Source organism: Equus asinus, chromosome 20, assembly GCF_041296235.1.
Source record: "Equus asinus isolate D_3611 breed Donkey chromosome 20, EquAss-T2T_v2, whole genome shotgun sequence".
Classification (NCBI taxonomy): Eukaryota; Metazoa; Chordata; class Mammalia; order Perissodactyla; family Equidae; genus Equus; species Equus asinus.
In genome coordinates, this window is record NC_091809.1 from 26,309,133 (window position 1) to 26,328,300 (window position 19,168).

Here is a 19,168-nt window from a genome sequence, read left to right on the forward strand (position 1 = left end):
TTGGCAACCCCTCCCCGCGGGGCGGGCGAGGTAATAAGCAGTAATTAGAGGTTATTAGCTGTACCCGGAGGGAGGGGCGGGCTCTGCTTTGGGGGTGGGTCCAGATCCTAAGGGAGGGGCGCTGCTTTTCCAACCCGGAGCCTGGCTCCAGCGACCCTGCCCCGGAGCGGGTTGGGCAAGATGACAACAGCCCCCACGCCGCAACGCAGAAACAGTCACTCCACACCAGACACTCGGTGACTGCCCACTCAGACGCGCAGCCGCACGCACGCACGCCGGGGCCCGGAGGCTCGTCTACACCCCCACATCCCCTTCCCGCTTTGTTTTCATCCTCCAGCCCCTGGGAGCGGGGTGGAGAGGGAGTAGGGGGAAGGGGACAAGGGCCGGCAGCTCCGGTTTCCGGACCGGGCTGCCTTCCGGCGGGCGGGCGTGGGAACAACTGCCGCTGGCTGGGAAGTCAGTGTCCCATCCCGCACCCACCGGAGGAGAGGGGGCCGCCAATAGGGGGAAACGGGGCCACCTGCCGCCAGGTAGAAGTGGAGGTGAGCCAGGAACTAAGGCTGTTACAAGGATGGGGGGCTGGGAATATTTGTGAGAGGGCCTGGTTGTCCAATGTTAGGAGACATGTTAGGACTGCCAAATATTTGGGGTGGGGCCCCCAATATTTGCAAAAACTTCAGGGATCTTGATGTTTAGGAGGAATCTGGGAATTCACCTATGTGGAGCGTGGACTTGAATTGCTCTAACGTTGATGTGCTGTCACGGGCGTTCTAGATGTTCAGTGGCCAGAGTCCCCGGGTTAAGGAAAGGTCCGGGTGCCCTCAATGTGGGGGCGGCGCCACAATCCACCATATGGGGCGGGAGGGAATCTCATGTTTGCAGGGAAAGGAAGCTCGAATGCTGGCAGGGAAGAGCAGCAATCCCAATTATGGAATGCAGGGAGCCCCGCTGTTGGGGGGATCCCAGTACCTTCAATTCAATGAAAGAGGTCACAAACCCTCATTTGGGGCAGAGACCCTATATTTTGGGCGAAGGATGCAAACCCCCCTTTTCAGTGGAGGGGCATGGTCTGGAGGCCCCCATTTGCTGAGACAGAGACTGCAGGTCTGGGCCAGCAGCCCCCAGCTGGTTCGGGGACCCCACCCCCTCCTGCCTGTTTCCAGGAACAGCTGGGCCCAGCCTGGGTTGTACTGCTGGGAAGCGGGTGACTCAACCCCTCCCTGTGGCCACAGCTGGACCCCCGCCCGCCCCCTCCGGCCTTCACATCTGGGCAAAGACCCAGTCGTGAGGGCTGGGATGGGGACCCTGCGTTCACACAACTAAGGACGGTGCCCCTCCCCCGGGGCTGGTCAAGCCACAGGGTGGACACCATGCCCCACACCACAAGGGACCCTGGCAGGCTCTCTGCACTCCAGACACTGACATCCCGCCAGGAACTCCCAGCCTGTCCCCCTCTCCGTGTTTGTGGGTGTCTCTGAGTTCATGTGAAGTGTGCTTACATCTGTGTAGGTGTGAGATGGTGGGTCTGTGATCGTATGCACGGGTGTGAGTGTCTGCATCCACCTGGGGGATGGGGAGCCCTGGGTCTTGGGGCCCTGGGAATTTATGGACAGACTGTGTGTGATTTGATGGGGGGGGGGCTGTCAGGGACTGGGGCACATCCTTCTCTATATGAGACCTTGCTTTGTGTCCATATCCATGTGTCATTCTTTGTGTGAGCCGTGTGACAATCAGTACTTCAACGTGGCTTTAGGTTGTGTTTCTGTGTCCTACTTTCTCTCCATCATGTGTCTTTTTGTGATAGTGTGACTCTGTCATCTGTGTCCTTGATTTGTCCATGTCCCCACAACAATCTGGTGTCCCTGTGTGTGGCCTTGTGGGTTTGCCTCTGTGACCCTACTTTACTTCGTGTGCCCTATTTGTGATGACCACGTGACAGCATGACTGTGTGTGTCTGTCCTCACCATGTGTCTCTGTGCTTCTATAATCTCCATGTGAGAGGCCCAGCTGTGCGACAACTGGAGTCCTGGTATCCAAGACTTCGTATCCGTTTGTGTCTTACTTTGTCTTGATCGTGGTGGTGTGGCCTTATCGGAGTGTTTACATATGCCACCCGTGTGTGCGTGGGGATGGCCCTGTCTGTGTCTCTACCGCAAACGGTGTGTGACAGGTGTGCCTGTGTGCTTATCTGGGTCTTCGTGTGTGTCTATATGTGACAGCTTGACCATGTCCGTGTTGGCTGCGGGGAGGGCTGGACTAGTGAAGGTTTGTGCCAACGTATGGTAGGTGTACCCTGTGTCCCTGTGACACTGTGGGTCGGAGAGTTTGTGACCTTGTGGGGGGGGTCAAAGTCACGCGGGACAGCGCGCTCAGCGGAGGCGGCGACGTGCGCAGGGAGCCATCAGGCGCCCCGCATTCCGCTGGTCTCCGCGGAGATAACCACCCACCCCCCGCGCGGCGGGGGCGCGTGCGTCGTGCGTGACGTGAGACACGACGGGGGTCGCTGCGTGCGCGGAGCCCGACGCGGTCGCGCGTGCGAGCGCGGAGGGGGCAGGGCTAGCTGCGTGCGCGCGTGCGTGGGCGGCCGCGGGGGCTGGGCGCGCGGGGGCGCGCGGGGCACAGCCCCGCCCCTCCCCGGCACTTGAGCGCGGGTGAAACCCGAGAGGGGGCCGCCGTTAACCCCTTCCTGCCGGACCTGAAACCTGTGGCCCCTCGACCGAGCGCGCGGGGGCTTCCCCGGCGCGCGGGGACCGTCCCTGCCCAGGGAGGAACCCCCCCCATGGAGCAGAGAGACCCTCCGTTACCATGGGAACCGGAGCTTCCCGCGCGGCCCGGCGCGTGCTTCCTTCTCCCTCCAGCTCGTCCTCCGGCTCAGGAGTCCACCGACAATACGCTTCCCGCTCCTGGTCTCGGGGAAGGGGGCTGGGGTCAGCCTGGTGTGCGTGACTCAGGCCAGCCCGGGGGTCCCCTGGCCGCAGCCGACCTTGCTCCCCTTCTCCGCCCCCGTGACTCACCCCTGTTGGCTTTCCCCGTGTGTGACTCAGGTCCCTGGGGAGGGGGCTGCAGACTCTGAGACCCCTTCCAGGCGTTGGGGGCTGAGAACCAAGTTTTGGGGACCCCCGAGCTCCGCGGGAGGGGTTCCACCTCCAGCGGGGGGCGGTGTCTTCCCTTAGCCGGCCCTCGCCCGCCCGTGGTCACTAGAGGCATTCCCCCCACCCCCCATCCCTGAATTGGCAAGGCCTCCGGGAACCCAGCCCCCAGCCCCTCCCCCCCAGCCCACAGGAAGTTTTGGCAGAGCCCGTCGTGGCAATGAAACGGTTAAAGCCGTTTTCTTATTCATTTCATCCAGGGGCCCCTTTTGACTCAGAGCGAACCAGGCGCCCCCTTGAGCCGGGCCTCAAGGGGGCCTGGGTTCATACTCCACCCAACATGGACCATTTTTAGAGAGGGGAGGGAAGGCATTGGTGAGCTGACAGGGGTCTTGGGAAGTATACAGAGCTGGGTTCGAATCCTGCCTCTACCCTCATTGGTGTCTGGATCTCAGTTTCCCCAACTGAAAATGGGGGATAATTACGTCCCACTCGTTGTGGTGTCGTGGGGTTTAGGTGAATGATAGATGGGGTGCTTTGAATGCAGAGCGGGCACAGTAACAGGCAGCGGCCTTGGCTCGCAGAAGGACCTAGGGTCCTCCTGTCTCTCAGGCCTGGGGGTCAGGGTGCCCAGCAGAAGCGAGTCCTCACGGGGCAGGCTGTGCCCCACCCAGGCGCTCTGAGGCCATGGGGTTCATCCCGTCCACCCCCTGCCCGGGGCGGTCACCCAGGAAGTGAGAGGTGGGGCAGGAATGAGGCGGAACCTGTTGGGCCCGTCGCCTCCCCGCCCCTCACCCTCATTCCGGGGCCCTGACAGGGTCCCCCCCACGCTGCCGCCCCACCCCCGCCACCGTGGACGCCTGGGTCCTGACCCGAGGGTGGCCAGAGGGAGGGGATGTCGGCGGAGACAGCGTCTCGGGAACATCCTGTGGACGGCTGGCTGGACAGACGGGAGGGTCAGCCCCTCCCAGGCAGGGCAGAAATTGGCTGGGGGCAGAGTAAACAGGGGCCAGGGTGGCCAGACTTGGGGGGGCAGCAAGGAGTGTACACAGAGACAGTCACCCCGAGAGAGACAGTCCAGACACACAAACCCTGTCACCCTGGCCACAAAGATACTGCGGACCAGGAACACACACTGCCAGGGTCAGATACACATCTGGGCAAGACCCAGCAACGGCTGTCACATACAGACACAGTGACAGGGCAGACTCAGGAGCTGCCCTGAATCGCTGCCAAACATGAAGCCATCAACAGGCCAGAAGCATGCAGGCAGGGCACGTGTGGCAGGGATAAATCAACTCAGCGCACAGGCAGGATGGACACAGACAAACACAGAAAGACACTGACATCCAGGTGAGAAGCTACAGCCAGCAGACAGCGGTGGCAGGCTCACACTCACACCGAGACAAACGTGACAGGCCAGAAACACACAGGGAGGACAGACACAGAGAACTGTGCATCAGACCCCAGCGTGCGTGTTGACAGACTCAGGGAGAAGGGCCAGTAACTCTCAGTGCAAGCACGTTGAGAGCTGCACCAGAGATATTCAGACCCACACACATGCACAGGCTGTCAGATCCTGATACCCAAGGGAACACAACACACACACACACACACACACACACACACACACGCAAGACTGTCAAGAGAAACAGATACTCAGAGGCATAGGATACATAAACCTACAAAGAGATGGACACCCAGCTCCCCACACAGTTGTACACACACTCAGAGATGTTCCAAGGGACACCAAGACACATCCTTACAGATACACACTGCCTCACTGATAACACACCCACGTCAGCCCGGCCAGCAGATGGGGCAGACGCAAGCAGACAGGCTGCCATATTTACAGACATGGTCTGGTCTGACAGTCACACCCAGCACAGAGAAGCACAGACACACAGGCCACAGTCGGACAGTCATAAAAACACTGGCACAGACACCCTGACAGAACCTGTTAGTACGTGCACGCGCACATGCCAGCCACAGAGATCACATACATACACACACACACAGACCAGCCACAGACCTCACACACACACAGAGACCTCACACAGGCAAGACATGGACCTCACACTCACACACACGCATAAACACACATACACACCAGACAGCCATAGCTTGGCCATATGCACTCCAAAACAACACATGCACATAGGCCAGCTACAGGCCACTTATTCCATAGACCATACACACACACTCACACACACATTCACCACCTTCCCCTACAGCCCCCCCCCCCCCCCCCAAAGCAGACAGGCCCTACACACCCCTGCAGGGTTGGGCCAACACACAGACACGCACTGAGGAGACAGGCCTCACACAGACTGGCACACGCCCTGACAGGCCAGCCACACACAAACCCACAGCCACACAGACACGCGCGCTCTGGGCCCATGCTGAGCTCTGTGGGGCTCTGGGCTGCCCAGCCAGGCTCTGCACCCCCCAGAGATCCTGGTGCTTCCTCTCTCCAAACATCACCCCCTACTTCCCTCCCTCCCTGCTGTTTGTCACTTCCCCTGAGAGGCCTCACTCGGCAGCCTCGGTCCCTGGAGGGGTGTAGGCCTGTTTTCTCAGCACATCCCCTGTTAAGGGGGCACCCAGGAGTTCAGCCATGCTCAGGTCCCCCGAGACCTCTCCAGCAGTGGGGGGACTGAGGCAGCTTTGTGGGAAACTCCCCTCGTGCCCAGCTGAGTCAGCTAGAGGACACAGACTCCTTCCTGCTTCCAAGAAAACCCAGCAGCTTCCTCTCCAGCACAGGGGGTGAGGGACCCCCCCCCAAACCACAGAGGTGGGGCAGGGAGGTGGCTGGCAGGCCAGGGGTTCCTAGGGGAGGCCCTCCGTGATTTTCAGCCTCTTCCTGCCCAGCTGCCTGTCCACACCCAGGGGCAGGGACGCGGGAGGCCGGGTGCTATGACTTGTGGGTTCTCGCCCTGGCCTGCCCACTGGCTGACTCACGGGCAGCCCCCGGCCCAGTTTCCTGGTGAGGGCCGCACCGGTCAGTGGGGCCAGGGGGGAGGGGGTCACTAGGCTATTTATAAGAAGGAGAAGTCCCTCATGCCAGGGCCAAAAGCCCCAGAGCCACCCGTGGGTGGGGGTGGGTGAACTTCCTCCTTATCCCGCCTGCCCCCCGCCCAGCCCTGGGCCCCTGGGTGTGGGGGAAGCCTGGGCACAGACTTCCCAGCCAGATGCTGGTCTGGAGCCCAGGGCCTGGGCAGTACCCTGCTGCCAGTCTGGGCACCCCGGCCAGGTGGGGGAGGGGCTATCCTCACACCCTCTTCTCTTCGGCCTTGGCGCCACAGGGACGGCGTGAGGGGGTGGTGCACAGGCCACAAAGGTGAGACTGGCAGGGCCTGGAACCGGCTGTACCAGCTCGGCTGGGCCACCGCCCTCCCTCCCTGGCCTGATCCCCACCCCCTGCTCCAGCATCCATTGGGAGTACTCAGGGCCACCGACCCCACTCCAACATGCTGGCCACCCCCCATACCAGCCCCTCCCCCTGGGCCCGGCTCTGTCTCTCTTCCCATGAAAGAAGACCCTTTGTGAAAGAGCCTGCAGAGCTTGGTATACAGTTGGCACTGCATAAACGCTTCTCTGGTTGGGAATATCCACAGGATAGTGGCTAACCCTCTGGAGCCAGACAGCTGGGGTTATACTCTGACTCCAACTCTTACAGCTCTGGGACATCAGGCAATTCCTCACCTTCCTGTACCTCAGTGCTCTTGTCTGTGAAATGGGGATACAAATAGCCTGCATTTCACTGGGTTGTCAAAGGCAGGCAATGAGTGACTCAGATCACCTAGCAGAGTGCCAGGCCCATGGTAAGAGCCACATAAGTGTCAGCTATTAAAATAATAATTATTATTTCTCAGTCTGTCTGCCTATCTTAAGTGTCTCCGAGTCTCACTGTCTGTCTGCATGACGCGAACCCTGCCCCCTGTTTGTCTCTCTGGGCATCTCTCCTGGCCCTGCCCCCTGCCCCCATACACCCACATTTCCTTGCCTGGCCCTTGCCCTCCATCTCTGTCCTCTCTGGGCCTGCCTCGCCTCTCTGCAGCACAGGCCTGGCATGGCCGGCGTCTGCACTGGCCAGGGCTGACTCACACCGGCCTCCTGGCCCGTGGGACCTGCAGGTTGGCTTCCCGAGATGCTGCCCTCCGGCCAGACCTGCCCAGCCCCCACCACTGCCCGCTGCGCCCCCGCAGGGCCCAGCCAGATGTCAGCTGCAGCTATTAGCATGGGCGGGAGACACAGACCTGGCAGCGTGCCCGCCAGACTCAGCGGCCACTGGAATCTCCCTTGAGCCTTGGGCGGGGGAGGGGAGCAGTTCAAGCAAGGGGAGGAGGGGAGGGGGCACCCAGGGGTCACGAGGACCCTCTAAAGACGGGAGGCCCCCTGCTTCTCCTGGGATCTTCCTCTGTAACGCCGCTGCTCTGCTGGACTTCCCCCTGCCCCCACATAGCTGTTTCTCTTTCGCCTCTTTCATTTTCCTTCTCTCTCCCACACTTGAGCTCTGTGCCTGCCCTGCAGAGGCTGGCTAGCCCCTGTCCCTCAGCCCCTCACTACCCTAAAGAAACTTCCATCCTCCCAGAAGACAGAGGCCTCTCTCTCAGAGAGAAAGAGAGAGAGACTGAGATTCTCACCTCTCCTTCTGGTGGCTCATATCCCAACTGCTTGGAAGTCCCACCTTAAGTCTAACTAGAAGCTTCACCATCTAAACCTCCACTCAGTCCTGGGGAAGGAGCTCTGGAGGGGTTCCCTCAGATCTCCCCTGGATTCTTAGGTTCTGTCTGGAGGGGAGCGGATCCCCCCCAGGTATTCTGGATGGTTGACAAGATCCCCTGACTAAAACAGGAGTAGGGCCCGTCACCCACATCAGAGAGGGGGCACGCCAGCTCCTAGGGGTGTTTGTGGGGAGGGGCCCCAGACCTCCTGGCAGAAAGGAACCGCACCCCGCCCGAGGGAGGAGGCAGCCGTGCCAGCCCGCCCAGGCGCCGGGGGCGCCTCGAGGCCTTGCCCCGCCCCCTCCGCGCCCCGTCGGGCCAGGGGCGAAGTCCGACCCAGGCCCGCGGGCAGGTGGGGACCTGCTGGGCTGGGTCGGGCCGGGCCGGGCCGAGCCTGGCAGGACGCGGCCCGAGCGGCTGGGTGGGGCCGGGCCAGGTGGCCGTGGGGGCCCCGGGGGCGGCGGCCGGGGCCGGTCGAGACTAGCCGTCCGGGGGCCCGGGCGCGCCCGGGGACCTGGCAGATACCCGGGCTCCCAGCTCCTGGCTCCGGGCCCCGGGACAGCGCTGGCCCCACCCCTTCCTGTGCCCTTATATGGGCGTCGGGAGACTCCGGGGGCCGCTCCGCCCCCAGTCCTGCCCGCGGACTCCGGCCCGTTGCCATGGCGACCAGGCCCCGCTTCCCGGAGCGTCCTCCTCCGTCGGGCCAATGAAATCGTCCCGGGCCCGCCTGCCTTCGGGTGGCTTGCGAGCCCCGCGGGCTGAACCATTGCTGGGGGGAGGGGGGGCAAGGTGACTGGAGGCCTCTGCGGCAGGGCGCGTTGCGCGCACCCGGGCCTCCGCGCTGGTCGCAGGCCCAGGTTCCTCTTCCGAGGCGCAGAGCCCCGCCGGACCCAGGGCGGGACGCACGGTCCCGTAGGATCCGAGTGACGGAGGCAGGGCCGGGCTCCTTCCCCGGGGGCTGTTGCCACACTTCCTGCCGCGGCGCTCTTTCCCCAGCCTGTTTTTAAGGAAGGAGTGGGGTTGGGCGACCGCACCCCGGCGGTCAGGCTTGGTCCAGGCACCAGGAGCCGAGACGCTGGCGGTCAAGCCCAGGGTCACTGGAGGAGGTCTTTGGGATGGGGACAGAGTATTCAGGCGCCTAGGGGGTCACCCACGCGAGGGGGCGCCAGTCATGAAAGATCCAACCGTTCTGGTCCCCAGGACCCTCAAAGACCCCTCCTTCTCTCATGTCTCAACCGGGGACCCTCTGTCGTTATCTCAGCTCTGAAAGCGTCCTCCGAGCTTTCTAATTCTCCTTCATCAGGGCTTCTCAGATAACCCCAGTGACCCCCAACCTCTGACAGTGTCCCCATCTCCTACCTCACATATTTCCGTAACTGAGTGTACCCCAGAACCCTCATTCACTTTCTGCATATGTGGATTCCCCCAGTTCCTTCCCCTTCTCACTTATGGGGCACCCTCAATCTCTCCCATGGACTCCAGGACCTCTACTCATTTTTTGCATGATGGGTCCTCCAGCTCCTCCCCGTGTACCCTTTCGGTCTCTCCTCCTCTTCATTTTTCCTGGGTTCAGTCGCTCCCGTGAAATCTCCAGTCCCTCAACCCCTCTGTACTCAGGACCCCCAGTAATTCCTGAGTCAGGCATCTTTTTACCCCTCCCCCATCTACCCTGCTTAACCCTCCCGCCTCTCTGGGGTCCCTTGTATTCTCAGTCCTCCAACCCCTTTCGGATACTCTGGTTCCCTCAGGCCTTTCCGTGGACATGCTGGGACCACCACTCCCCTCGCCCCCCCAACCAGCACCACTTGCTCTGTATCAGTTCCTCTATCCTTTATCGTGTACTCCAGGGGAATCATGCCCTCCGTGGAGCCCCTCCCCATGTGCCTCGGACCGACCCAGCATCCCCTTCCTCGCGCACCCTGGGGTCCCCTGAGCCCCTCCCCTTACAGCCGCGCCGAGCCACCCAGCCCGTGGCCGCTGTTTACAAGGACACGCGCTTCCTGACAGTGACGCGAGCCGCCTCCTCCCCTTCCCCACGCTCAAGGAGGGGGGCGCGGGGGCCTGGCTCCGGCGACGGCCAATCGGGGCGCACTTCCGCAGCTGACTATCGCCGTATAAAGGCGTGTGACTCCGACTGAGCGGCTGGGACCTTGAGCGCGGCCGGGCCAGCATCGGAGCCAGCAGGGAGCGGGGAGCAGGGGGAAGCGACACCAAGAAATCAAGCGCGCCCGAGAGGGGCAGAGAGGCTCGAGAAGCCGCACAGAGCTTCCGCGCACAGCCGCCGGCTGGCCTCTCCCGGCCTGTTCCAGCCCCCAGGAACGTGCGTCCAGACACCCAGTCCAGCCGCCGCCGCGGACAGCGCGCCACTCGCTGTAGCGAGGCCCGGGGCGGCCCCGCAGGGACCCCCCAGACCGCCAGGGCCGCCCGGATGTGCACTAAAATGGAACAGCCCTTCTACCACGACGACTCATACGCAGCGGCGGGATACGGCCGGGCCCCGGGCGGCCTCTCTCTACACGACTACAAACTCCTGAAGCCCAGCCTGGCGCTCAACCTGGCCGACCCCTACCGAGGTCTGAAAGCACCCGGGGCGCGGGGCCCCGGCCCGGAGGGCAGCGGTGGCAGCAGCTACTTTTCCAGCCAGGGCTCGGACACAGGCGCGTCGCTCAAGCTCGCCTCATCGGAGCTGGAGCGCCTGATCGTCCCCAACAGCAACGGCGTGATCACGACGACGCCCACGCCCCCGGGACAGTACTTTTACCCCCGCGGGGGTGGCAGCGGTGGAGGTGCGGGGGGCGCGGGAGGCGGCGTCACTGAGGAGCAGGAGGGCTTCGCCGACGGCTTTGTCAAAGCCCTGGACGACCTGCACAAGATGAACCACGTGACGCCCCCCAACGTGTCCCTGGGCGCGAGCGGGGGGCCCCCGGCCGGGCCCGGGGGTGTATACCCCGGCTCTGAGCCGCCTCCGGTCTACACCAACCTCAGCAGCTATTCCCCAGCTTCTGCGCCCTCCGGAGGCGCCGCGGCCGCCGTCGGGACCGGGAGCTCGTACCCGACGGCCACCATCAGCTACCTCCCACACGCGCCGCCCTTCGCCGGCGGCCACCCAGCGCAGCTGGGCCTGGGCCGCGGCGCTTCCACCTTCAAGGAGGAACCGCAGACCGTGCCTGAGGCGCGCAGCCGCGACGCCACGCCGCCCGTGTCCCCCATCAACATGGAAGACCAGGAGCGCATCAAAGTGGAGCGCAAGCGGCTGCGGAACCGGCTGGCGGCCACCAAGTGCCGGAAGCGGAAGCTGGAGCGCATCGCGCGCCTGGAGGACAAGGTGAAGACACTCAAGGCCGAGAACGCGGGGCTGTCGAGCACTGCCGGCCTCCTCCGGGAGCAGGTGGCCCAGCTCAAACAGAAGGTCATGACCCATGTCAGCAACGGCTGCCAGCTGCTTCTTGGGGTCAAGGGACACGCCTTCTGAGCGCCCCCCGCGTCCCCCATACGGACATTCCCGGAACCTGGACGGCTGGGCGCACGCCTCCCACGGGGCGAGGGGGCAGGCGGTGGGCACTGGCCCCGGGGCCTGGGGACGCCGCAAACCACACTGGACCCCTGCCCGCCCGCTCTGCGCTCAGTCCTTCCACACCGACGTTTACAAGCCCCCCTTCCAAGTTTTTTTGTATGTTTTTTTCTGCTGGAAAGACTCAATTCATATTGAATATAATATATTTGTGTATTTAACAGGGAGGGGAGGAGGGGGCGATCGCGGCGGAGCTGGCCCCGCCGCCCGGTACTCGAGCCCGCGGGGACACTGGGGAGGGGACCCCTCGCCTCCTGCCCTCCCCCCTCTGCACCGTACTGTGGGAAAGAAACACTCACCTGATGTTTAAGGAGTGTATTTTAAGATGTGTTTGTGTGTGTGTGTGAGTTTGTTGTTCTGACTTTTTATTGAATCTATTTAAGTAAAAAAAAAAATGGTTCTTTATTAATTTCTGTTGTCTTTTTTTCCAAGCCGGGCGGGCGGAGGGAGGAGAGTCCTGGGCTGCGCCCACCCCACTGCTGTTTGTGGCTCGCTCCTGTATCCGGGTCCCCCTCGCCAGCTCTGTCCAGGCATCTTGCAGCTCCAGCCCTGACGTCCAATCCTCCTCGCGTCCCCTGATACCCGGGCTTGGAAGGTCCAGGGCGGGGACTAGCCGCCCAGCGCCAGGGGGCAGAGGGCCTGGGGCGAGGTGCGCAGTGCGCAGGCGCGGCCCCGCCCCGCCGCGCGCGCCGGGGCTTTCCCCGCTGACGCAGCGGAAGCGCTGCCCATATTTGGGCGGCCGCTGCCCAGTGACGCGCCGGCGGTCTCCGGGCAGATTCCGGGAATCCCCTCCCCCGCTCTGCCCGGCAGGGCCGCGGCGCCGGGAAGGGGGCCGGGATTTTCCCAGGCAGGCGGCTGCCGGGGCCCGGAAAGCCCCAGGCCTGGGTCCAGAGCGTCCGCGGTGGGCGGGCCGCGCTCCTGCTCCCCGGGAGCCACCCCGGAGCCTCCCCATCGGCCTGGCGCCCGGGCCCCGCCGCGCCCACGCCCGCCCCGTCTGCCCCGAGCCGGGCGGGGGGTTGCTGCTGCCTGCGCGTCGTTGCCGCCGCGGTCCCCCCACCCCCGCCAGGAAGGGCGGCGCCCGCCTGCCAGTTTCCCCTCCCGGGTGCCAGGCCGGGAGCGGGGCGACTGCCAGGTCTGGCCCTGCCGGGGCGGCTGCTGGGCCGCCGGGCGCCGCCGCCGCCCTCGCGCGGGGCTCCCTCCCCCGCCGCTGGCCCGGGTGGGAGGTGGCTGGTGCGCCCCGAGGGGTCTGGCGGTGTTCAGAGCTGGAAGCCCCTAGAGCAGCGGAGAAAAATACCGGCAGGGTAACCAGGCCACAGGGGCGGGGTGGGCGGCACAGACACTTCATTAATTCGTTTATAAAATACATCCTCAACAGCCCGGCCCTGGAGACCTGGCCTGGACCATGGCAGACAGACGATAAACAAACAAACACGATGGGGAGGTGCTGGTAAGTGTTAGGAAGAGAAAAAACAGGTCAAAGTGGCAGTGATGGGGCAGAGGAGGTGAGCTGCTTTGGAGGATAGATTGGGGCTGCTGGACCTTTAATGAGGCGATTTTCCGGCAGATTTGAAGAAGCCGGGCCCTAAGAAAATTCTGGGTAACAGCGTTCTGGGCAGAGGGAACGGCACATGCAAAATTCCTGTGGCCAGAGCAAGATCAGCCAGTTAAAGAACAGCAAGAGGCCAGTGTGCCTGGCAGGGAGTGAACCAGGAGGGAGGAGATGAGGTCAGGAAGACCACACCGGGCCTTGGGGAGGAATGTAGATAAAATTCAAAGGTCAAAACGAGTGACCTCGCAGGGTATTAGCCTGGATAACGATATTAATAATGGGTCTATGGGTTAAATGAGCCTGTCAGTCTTGTTCTGTGGAAGGTAATGGAGGCTCCGAGTGGCAGAGCCACCTTGCCTAAACACTCACCGCATCCAACTGCACTTCTAGAGCCCTTCCAGCCTTGCGTGGGGCAGAGCTGGCAGCATGTAGCACAAGCTCCCACTCTTGGTTCTGCTCTCAGGACTGGGTCCCCACGCTCTCCTTCCAGTCCCAGGGACCAGTCCTAAGAACCATTACCTGGGCGCTGAGCTTTGCATACTTTCTCTTTTCATGTGGATGGTGGTGTGGCTCGGTTGTCTTTATTCCTATTTTACTGTTGGAGAAACCCGGGGGAGATCGCGGCTCTTAATTGGTATTTGAACCCAGGCTGGCTGATAGCAAGGGATAGGCGCTGCTTAGTATGGCTAGGTTTCAGGATGTTGGGCATCCTGGGACTTGCTCCCTGCAAGGGGCAAACAGCAGCCCCAAGCCGCCCTCAGGGCCAAGGAGAAAGGAGAGTAAACAGTGAGCATGCGGTCAGGCTGCCACCTTGTGGTGGATATAAGTAACTACACCGTCCGTTTCCCAGGCCAGTGCCCGGAGAAGGGGGAGGACACGGAAACGCCAGGACAGACCACACCAACAGACGCACATCTGTCCCTAATACTTTATTGGTCACCTCTAGGCCTGTGCCCGGCTACGGGGGCTCCAGGGAGGAGTCACTATTCAGCAGCTCTCAGCTGGGAGCATGAGAAGGCCTCGGCCTAGCCCTCCAGGGTGGACAACTATGGAGTTTGAGGGTGCAGGTCTGGCCTTTCCCGGGTCAGCACAGGGAGGGGCCGAGAGCCCAAGCTTGCCACCCGACTGCCAGCCTAGTTATGTTTGGAGAAATATTCCTTGCTGTCGTCCACGTTGGGCTTGATCGTGTCACTGCCTGGCTTCCAGCCAGCGGGACAGACTGTGGGAAGACACAGGGATGCACTTGTGAGGCTGGAGCCCCATAGTCAAGGCAGGGCAGTAATGAGGGCCAAACAGGCAAAGGAGAGCCTAGGTTGCAGAAGAAAAAACCCAGAGCCAAGGGGTCAAGGCCCAAGACCACACAGAATGCTAAAAGAAGCCCTCCGAGCCCGGCTGCAGGCTTTTCTGGCTGACATTTTTATTTCTTCTTGCCCTTTTAATCCCATCCTTCTCCCTCAGCCCCAGATCCACTGGACTTCAAGGACCCATGGTCAGGCTGTGTACACATGAGAAGGGACTCTGGTCCAATTAACATGATTCAAGCCTGCTTGGTATACACCTTCTCAAATACCTTCTACAGACCTCTTACCTTCCACCCCCCCTCCCCCCCACTCCTTGTATTAGGGAGCTACCCCACCAGACTAGATACTTCCTGCAGACAAGACCCTGTGCTGACTCTTCTTTGGGGCCCCCACATCCATCCCACACAGGTGCTAGAGCAGGCAGTGAATGTCTGGATAACAATATGACAGAGGGGCTGAGTGTGTCCCCATGTGTGAACACGTGACTGCGTGTCTGCTCACCTTCCCCGTGTTCGTCCGTGTACTGGAAGGCCTGGACCAGCCGCAGAGCCTCGTCCACAGAGCGCCCCACAGGCAGGTCATTGACAGTGATCTGGCGAAGGACACCCTTGCCGTCGATGATGAAGAGGCCCCTGAAGAGATTGGGGTTCACGGTGAGGAGCTGGGAGATCCTGCCGCCAGCCAGAGTTGGGGGCAGGGAGGGCATCGTCCAAGAGTAGTCCCCTCCCCCTGAGGGCCCACAGTACCTGTAGGCGATGCCTTCGTCTTCTTTCAGCACGCCATAATCGTGGGACAAGCTTCTGGTTACATCGGCCAGCAGGGGGATGTTCAGGGGGCCCAAGCCTCCCTCCTTCCGGGGGGTGTTGATCCTGGGGGTGGGGGAGACAGGGCTAGGACCTCAAGATGCCCGGCACAGCAGGGTCCTCGCCTTGTGGGCCTGGGGGTGATAAGGGCTGGAGAGGGGGTGCTGGAGGCGAGCGATAAAGGGGCTTTAGAGGGAGGCCCTGGGAGCCCCACCCACCCCACCCTGAAGTGGCTGTTTCCTGCAGCTGCAACGACTAAGCTAATGCTCCAGCCAAGTGGCTTCACGTGTGCTGGTGGCCTCCAGCATCTTGGGGCAGAGAGCGTGCCTCAGAGTCCCCATCTCCTTCTCTGTCTCTGCGTCCTGGGGCCCAGCCCTTCGCACTCTTGAACTGGAGTTTCCACCTTCTTGAAATAGTTTTTGGGAGGGAGGCTGGGTTGCCTAAAGTGAGATAAGCACCTGCAACTCTCTACATAGCAACTAGTTTCCAAATGCTAATTACTGTCATCATAATTTCCAAGATGGGAGAGAGAGGCACCACACAGCTCGCCCTGTACCCCACAGAGGTGGAGGCTCAACCCGCGCCCCCCAGCTGGTCCCCGCTCATACCAAGCCAGGTGGGTGAACTGAGAGTCGACAGAGACCCCCAGCACCTCGCAGCCCAGCTTGCGGAAGTCCTCAGCATGCTCGCTGAAAGCGATGATCTCCGTGGGGCACACGAAGGTGAAGTCCAGCGGGTAGAAAAACAGGACCACATATTTCCCTGGGGGCGGGGGGACCATAGACGAGGAGTTAGACCTCCAAAGCCTGCCTTCCCCCAATCCGGGCCCCCTCCAGGCCGCCCTCACCTCTGTAGTCGGAAAGCTTCACCTCCCTGAAGGCGCCCTCCACTACCGCGGTGGCATGGAAGTCTGGTGCGGGCTTTCCAATGTGCGCGTTGCCGCAGGCCATGGCTGAAAGCTGAGACCCCCGCCCGGTCAGTGCGCCCGGGAAGACCCTTTGTCCTCCCTCCCCAAGGTCACGCAGCGCGCTGGGCCCGGTGACCGAGGCCGCGCGGCGCAGGCAGCAGCACTGCCCCGCACCCTCCCCAGGACCGGCTCTGCGCGGCCTCGAGGCTGCAGGAGACCCGCCCCCCCCCCCCCCCCCGGCCGGAGCGCGAGCTGTCCGGCAGCGGCCGCAGGGCCCCCTGAGCGTGTGGGCCCAAGCGCGGTGGCGCAAGCCCCCTTCGACCCCGGGGAGGGGACCCCGGGAGCAGGGGGCGGAGAACCCGGCGATGCGGCCTGCACTCCAAGGCTGCGGCCTCGGTCTCCCCCGCAAGGACAAAGGCGGCCACTGTGGCGGGCAGAAAACAAAGGCGGCCAGCGCCGAGGTCTGCAGAGGGCCGGAGCGCTCCGAGGCCCCCGGGCCCGTGCAGCCCGGGCGTGCATACCTGCGTGGGCAAGGGCGGGACGCACGGACTCGCTCACGCCTGGACTCGCGTTCTCAGCGCCAAGTGCGCCCCAGGCCTCCGAGCCTTTTATGCGCCGCCCGAACCGTGACGCGCAGGGCGGGGGGTGGGCGGGCGAGCCGAGCGGTTGGGTCCACTGCCGCCGCAGGGGAGGGGGAGCGGGGCCGGCCCGGCCCACGCGCCCGCGGGCGGCGGGGGAGCGCGCAGCCGCGGCCCGAGCCCCGCGCCCCCCATCCGCGGGGAGCGCGGGCGCGGCAGCCCCGACCCCGCGCGGGCTGCTCCCCGAGCGCGCCGGCATCGGTTGGAGGCCGGCATGGCCCGGAGCCCGGCAGCGCTGCTGCTGCCGCTTCTGATGCTCCTGCTGCTGGCCACCCCTGCCCAGGTCTCCCCCGACTACCATTACTTTGGCGAGCAGGGCGAAGGCGACACCTGGGAGCAGCTGCGGTTGCAGCATCGGGAGAAAGGTAACCGCAGGCCGCGGGTGTGACGGTGCAGAAAGGTGCCCGTTGCCCCACTCTGCCAGCTGGCTGCAAACAGACCCTCCTCTGGGGACTTGGACTCTCCGCGCAGCTGTGCCCTGGCGGCACCCCTTGAGCTGGTTTCTTTTCTCTGAGGCTCAGTTTCCTTACCGGTAAACTGAAGTCGAGACTGCCTGAAAACAGCTTACCCGTGGAGAGGGGACAGGGGCAAAGGCAAGAAACACGGGAGCAGACACACCCATAAACGCATGCGTAGGTAAATTTCTGAAGTCAGAGAAGGTTTGGCTGAAAAAGACAGATGACCAGTGCAGCCCGAATGACAAGCAAAAGCCAAAAATGCAAAGATTTACCGGGAAAAGTGTGGCAAGGAGTGGGAACAGCAGGTACCAAGGCGAGAAGGACTGAAAGAGGGTTGGAGAGCGGCTAGTGTTGTCTAGGGGAGGCTTGGCCAGGGCACGAGGTGTCAGGCTTGGGAGCCGCAGAGCTGGGTTGAGACCTGTGTCATAGGAGTGTTGGGGGGAGTCAGCGAAAGAACGTTGTAAAGGGCATTGGATAAGCGCTCCAGATAAGTTGTAGCTGCTTGAAATGTGATCGTAGTAATTGTTGCTGTTCTCTGTGCTAGCCCATCGCTAGGGGCTGTAAATACCCTCATTATGCCAATTATGTCATCTGATTTACCACCTGGCAGCCCTGCTGGTCAGCTGGCACTCTGCCCGCTGGCTGGACAGGCACATGATCACGGCCCCAAACAGGAGTCAGCTTCAGATGGTGTGGACCAAGGGTGTGGTACCACACTCCCACTGGGCAGGCTGGCACAGGTGCGTGCGATGTGTCAGTTTGCAGTCCCTCGGGTCGCTCGCCAGATGTGTGAGCGCAGAAGGGTGGTTTTCTCTTTCTAGGTGTCCGTTTCCCCACGCAGGAATGATGGGAAGGTTAAATGAGATAATCCATGGTGGGGTGCCTGAAACAGAAGCAGAGCTCAGCATACAGGCGCTGTTGTTATTTGTCAGTGTCTTTATTATCTTCCTCCCTCCCTAGAGGAGGACACAGGGGTCGACCCCCCCTACCTGGCCCTCCATCCCTAGAGGTGGAGAACTCCATCTTTGGCCCTTGGGGAAAGTGGCGCTGTTTGTGTGACGTGGGCAAGCAGGAGCGCAGCCGCGAGGTGCTGGGGGCAGCGCTGGGCCTGGTGTTCATGGACCGCGAGAACCTGGTGCAGGTGCGGCCCTGCGGGCAACGAGATTGTTCATCCTGCAAGCCGACAGACTGCGACTGGAGGCCCTGAGCCTGGGTGAGAGACGGGCGCAGAGGAGGCCCCGCCGGGGCGGGCTGGCAAGCCTGGGGCCGCGAGTCCCCAGGGTGGGAGGGAGGAGAGGAAGGGAGACCTGGGGCCCTGAGTCTGGGGCTTGAGGGTGGTGGTGGAGGGGAGAGCGGGGTCAGGAGATGTGAGCCCCGCTGATATCCGGGAGGCAGGAAGAAAGGTGATGGGGGCGGGGAGGGGGAGACGGAGATGGAGGAGCTGTGACCCTGAGGAAGGCAGGGGCATGAGCCTGGTGTGGGCCTGGGACCCACAGCCGGAGGACACGAGCCCCCTGAGACTAGAGAGTTAGAAGGAGAGGTGAGGTCGGAGGGGTGAACAGATCCGGGAGGCGTGATGGGGGAGGGGGACATGAACCCTGAGTTGGGGGAAATGAGCCTGTCTGGGGCAGCAGGATCTGTTAAGTCTGGGGTCTCGAATCAGGGGTAGGGGAGGCTTAGCCCCAATGAGAGAGGGTAGGAAGCAGAGTGAGGGGATGGGGTGGGGGGGCGGTCCGGGGGGGATCTGGGTGAGGTACCGAGAGAGAGGGGGTTTGTGGACCTCAAGTCCAAAGGCCTGAGTCCAGTGGGGGCGGGGATACCTAGTCCAGGGGGCTTAGACTGTGTGCAGTGGCGGGGCCTGAATGCACGTGGGGGACGGGGACCCCGTGATGCGGAGACCCGTATTCTGGGAGGAGAGTGGTATTTGACCTTCTAGGCCCTGAGTAGGCCGGGTCCTGCAATGCCCGCCTCAGCCTCCTCTTTATTTTCCTCTCCTCCCACCAGCCCCAGCGTGCGGGGCTGCAGAGGCCCCGCGGCGGAGCTCGGAAAGCGACCCCGCCCACCCGGTTCCCCAACAGCGGAGCTTGGCCGTCCGCCTCGGGAACTACAATTTCCAGCGAGCTGC

The 19,168-nt window shown here is 62.7% G+C and overlaps 3 protein-coding genes and 1 long non-coding RNA gene across 5 annotated transcripts; 3 read left to right on the forward strand and 1 right to left on the reverse strand.

The window, feature by feature from the left end:
* The first annotated feature begins 9,911 nt into the window (after positions 1-9,911).
* JUNB (JunB proto-oncogene, AP-1 transcription factor subunit) lies at positions 9,912-11,796 on the forward strand. The gene has a single exon (XM_014861743.3). The coding sequence runs from the start codon at positions 10,245-10,247 to the stop codon at positions 11,286-11,288; it is 1,044 nt and encodes a 347-aa protein (XP_014717229.1). The 5' UTR covers positions 9,912-10,244; the 3' UTR covers positions 11,289-11,796.
* A 731-nt stretch (positions 11,797-12,527) lies between these two features.
* LOC123278629 (uncharacterized) lies at positions 12,528-15,698 on the forward strand. Its single transcript, XR_006516122.2, has 4 exons — positions 12,528-12,834; positions 14,395-14,486; positions 14,646-14,890; positions 15,561-15,698. It is a non-coding gene; the product is annotated as an uncharacterized lncRNA (long non-coding RNA).
* PRDX2 (peroxiredoxin 2) lies at positions 13,851-17,365 on the reverse strand. Of its 2 annotated transcripts, none has more exons than XM_070491458.1 (6): positions 17,116-17,365; positions 15,888-15,999; positions 15,649-15,802; positions 14,984-15,106; positions 14,739-14,869; positions 13,851-14,155 (listed from the first exon to the last, which is right to left on the reverse strand). In XM_070491458.1, the coding sequence occupies exons 2-6, from the start codon at positions 15,988-15,990 to the stop codon at positions 14,070-14,072; spliced, it is 597 nt and encodes a 198-aa protein (XP_070347559.1). In that variant the 5' UTR covers positions 15,991-15,999; positions 17,116-17,365; the 3' UTR covers positions 13,851-14,069. The 2 variants fall into 2 exon arrangements, with proteins under 2 accessions (XP_070347559.1, XP_044607831.1); XM_044751896.2 differs by lacking the exon at positions 17,116-17,365 and adding an exon at positions 16,469-16,709.
* Positions 16,667-18,250, forward strand: THSD8 (thrombospondin type 1 domain containing 8). Its single transcript, XM_044751900.2, has 2 exons — positions 16,667-16,950; positions 18,051-18,250. The coding sequence occupies exons 1-2, from the start codon at positions 16,800-16,802 to the stop codon at positions 18,248-18,250; spliced, it is 351 nt and encodes a 116-aa protein (XP_044607835.1). The 5' UTR covers positions 16,667-16,799.
* The last annotated feature ends 918 nt before the right edge of the window (positions 18,251-19,168 follow it).